Source organism: Vicia villosa, linkage group LG3 (assembly GCF_029867415.1).
Source record: "Vicia villosa cultivar HV-30 ecotype Madison, WI linkage group LG3, Vvil1.0, whole genome shotgun sequence".
Lineage (NCBI taxonomy): Eukaryota > Viridiplantae > Streptophyta > Magnoliopsida > Fabales > Fabaceae > Vicia > Vicia villosa.
In genome coordinates, this window is record NC_081182.1 from 92,898,153 (window position 1) to 92,902,002 (window position 3,850).

Consider the following 3,850-nt stretch of genomic DNA (forward strand, 5'->3'; position numbering starts at 1 on the left):
AAAAGAAGATAATATTATGTAGTATGAAGTACAAGGTAAAGACGAATGTTTCGCTCCACTACTGATAAAGGACGGACGTTGCATACTATCTTGTCTCCCACTACGATCAAGCCGCCAAACTTCTGGAAGTTCCAGAACTTCCCTCCAACAGATATATTATTATATTATCTATATAAAGGGTTTGAAGACTCAAAGAGAAAGCTGCTAATTCACAATCATATCCATTCTTGAAAGACTATTCATAGCTTTATACTCTTAAGTCTAGAATTTGAAATATACCGTTTACATTCAGCTTGTGTAGAAGCATTTATACAGTAAATAAACTTTGATTCAAACGGTTGTTTAATTGTGCCTCAAGAGACCTGTTGGTCAGAAGTCTTGGGAAGTTTAGGACTAGAGAGTCTTAAAACTTGTTAGTCACTTGTGGTTGCTCGTGTAGGATTTTTAGTCACTTGCGCTTGCTTGTGCAAAGTTGTAAGTCACTTGCGGGTAGCTTGTGCATTGTATTGTTAGTCACTTGCGGGTAGCTTGTGTAGTGTTAGTCATCAGCGGTTGCCCATGCAATTGTAATTATTTTGGTAATAGTGGATTAATACCTCAATTGAGAGAGGCAAAATCACCTTGGCGGGTGGACTAGACTAGCTTGGGAAGAGGTTTGCGACAAGGGGATCCTTTGTCCCATTTTTTGTTGTTTGTCGTAGCAATGGAAGGTCTAACTAGATTAGTGGAGAAGGTGGTGGAATCAGAGGATTTCAAGGGATTCCGGTTCAGAGATAGTGAATCCATGGATATCCTCCAATTTGCGGATGATACTGTGATATTTGATGATGGAAGTAACCATAACTTATGGTGTTTAAAGGTCGTTCTTAGAGGTTTCGAAATCATGTCGGGTTTGAAAGTGAATTTCTTTAAGAGTAATATTTATGGTTTCAATATAAGAGATATGACTTTAAATATGGCTTCGTAGTTTTTAGCTTGTGGAGTGGGTTCTATTCCATTTTAAATTTCTTATGGTGATGGTGGCCAATAGCCCTAGGGTGATGTAGGCCGTTTTTAGATTATTAAAGTGGAGTGGTAGGTTTCTGTCAATAGGATGGAGGGTGGTGTTAATCAATTATGTGCTAAACTCCTTACCACTTTATTCCTTGTCGTTCTATCGGGTTCCTAAAAAAGTTATTAAAGAGATTAGGAGTATTCATGGGAGGTTCGTATGGAGGGGGTTCAAAGGTAGTAGAGGTAATCATTGGGTGAGTTGGAGTAAGGAGAAGGATCAAGGCGGGTTGAGTATAAGGGATGTCGAAAGCTTTAATACCGCCCTTTTAATGATGTGGAAGTGGAGAATTCTCATGGAGGATAATGATGTGTGGAGGAAATTATTAGAGTATAGATATCTTAATCCGACGGCTAAGATGTTTGTTAATGACAATAAGGTTATTACATTTAAAGTTTCGATTTGATGGAGCGACTTAATCGTCTTAGTGGTTGGGCAATGAAAGATTAGCGGATGCCTATCTGGAGTTGTATGATATTGCTATTAATCCCTTCATGACAATGGACAAAGCGTGGGATTAGGAAGAAGGCGTTTGGAGGTGGAATACGAAGGGGTTGGCTTTGTACAACGATGTCGGGCAGGATTGGTTGATGGGTGATCTGGTTCGCCAATTGCAGGATGCAGTTCCGATTCAACAGAAGGATGACGAGTTTGAATGGGAAGCGGCGGTGGAAGAAGGGTTCTCGGTCAAGAGATGGGGGAAGGTGTCTAGGAATAGGGAGTGTCGGGCGGAGTTGGAAGCTGGTACCAAGGAAGAACTGAAGGTGTTATGGTCTTTGGGTGTTCCTTTGAAAATCAGAATTTTTGGGTGGAGTTTTTTATTGTTTAGAATGCCTACCCGGGAACAACTCCAACGAAGGAATATCATAGTTAACTTGCAGGATTCTTATTTTTCCTTTTATGCAGAAGAAGAAGAAGAGACCCTAACTCATTTGTTTGACTCTTGTTAAGTCACTAAAAGGATATGGGATAAGATTGTTAAATGGTTAGGGGAAGTGAAGGAGTTAACAGCGGAGGAATTGAGGAATTGTTGCTCGAGCTTTGGGAAGATTAGGGATAAAGATGAAAAATTAACAATAGGGATGATTTGGATGGCGGTAGTGTGGAACATTTAGTTGGTGAAAAATGCTATATTGTGTGAAGGTAAATAGTTTAATTTTGATGATTGTTATACCGCCATAGTTTCCTATTAGTGGAGATGGTTTAGTATTGTTAATATTTCTTTTGTGTCTTGTAATTTGAAATATAAAATATCTCGCCTCTTAGATGTTTAAAGAGGTTAAGTGTTTTTTTGTTGGCTTTCCCGTTTCGAATTACTTCTTGTATTCTTGAATAAGTTTAATGAAGCATTACTTATTAGAAAAAAAAATTGGAGGTTACAAGACACTTCTCATTCAAGACCAAGGCTCAACTATCCATTGTTTGTTGATTATCTTTTATTAATTTTTTTTCTATGATCCTTACCTTTCATCACCAGATTTATAACATGAGATAAAACACTATTTTTATAGATAAATGTAATTGTTAATAATAGTCAAGCTAAGCATACTGCAAAAAGTATTGAAAACACATGCACACAATAGACTCTTTACTCAATCAAACACCAATAATACATAAAACAAGTGAAAATTTTGTATCCTCACATACACAAAAAAACCAAAAATATAAATCATCATATAATTAAAATTTTGGACTAAAGTCGTGATATCCACCTCAAAGGATATGCATCATCAAGTCCATGTACAACTACTTTCGAATGACATCCGTATTCATACCCATCCCAACCTACTCATCATTTCAATAACATCATTATCAGGTACGGTTGGTGGTGGTGGCGGTGGTGGTAGTAGTGGCGGAGGCGGTGCCATAGGGAGTTGGACTTGGCTTTGGCTTTGAGCAGCCATGACTTGACTTTCGATTGGATTTTGGTGATTAATATTTTCACTATCACCTGATTCAATCCTTCTACCAATCTTCCTCAAATTATGATCAATCATGCAAGAAAGATCATTCAAAACATCCATCGACATATCGTTCTGCTCGACATTCCCAGCATTGAGACATTGAAACATCAGCATGGTTGTCTCTGTCTCTTTGTTGTCTGCCCATTGCCTTTTAAGTTGCTTTTCAGCCTTGGAAATTCTATGTTTCAGAAAACTCTCTAGATCCACCATCCTTCTGCTTTGATCAAATTCAGGCGCTGCCTTGAATTTCAAAAGCACCTTTTCAACTCCCGACGGCGACGGCCAGATCTCAGGTTGAGGATCATATGGGCCATAAACTATCGCACAAGCATCAATACCGCAAAGGGTTGATAATTCCTCGACCTTCTTCAATAAACCCTTCGTCCTTTTCTTGTAAGTTGTTTTCCTTGCAGTATCATTCTCAATGAAAGCAAGCTTCACCTTCTTTCTAGTCATGGTTTTTGACAAGAATAAGATGAAAATCGATAGAGAAAAAGAAGTAAACTTGATGGTTGGTAATTTTCGTTTTGTGAATTATGTGTTGTATATATAGAGACCACATTGGATATACGTACGTGGTTAGGTGCATGGATCTATATTTTTCCAACTGGCATTTTTGTAACGGTAAAATGAATTTATTTTCATTCCATCCATGTAGATATACTATAAAAATAGATATACGTAATCTCTAGATTCATGTACGTTTGGGATAATTGCCATTCATAGTATTTATCTATGTTGGGATCCATGGAATATCCGCATCATTATTTCTCAAATTCAGCACGTGGACTATTTCATTGTTGGGCTACACTACACATAAAGGGTGGGCTTCTTT

The 3,850-nt window shown here is 37.8% G+C and overlaps 2 protein-coding genes across 2 annotated transcripts; one reads left to right on the plus strand and one right to left on the minus strand.

The window, feature by feature from the left end:
* Nucleotides 1-703: 703 nt before the first annotated feature.
* LOC131658570 (uncharacterized) lies at nucleotides 704-2,001 on the plus strand. The gene is made up of 3 exons (XM_058927849.1): nucleotides 704-914; nucleotides 1,093-1,430; nucleotides 1,573-2,001. Exons 1-3 carry the CDS (start codon nucleotides 704-706, stop codon nucleotides 1,999-2,001), a joined length of 978 nt encoding a protein of 325 aa, XP_058783832.1.
* Nucleotides 2,002-2,820: 819 nt separating this feature from the next.
* Nucleotides 2,821-3,471, minus strand: LOC131658571 (agamous-like MADS-box protein AGL80). The gene has a single exon (XM_058927850.1). It carries the CDS (start codon nucleotides 3,469-3,471, stop codon nucleotides 2,821-2,823), a length of 651 nt encoding a protein of 216 aa, XP_058783833.1.
* Nucleotides 3,472-3,850: the final 379 nt, after the last annotated feature.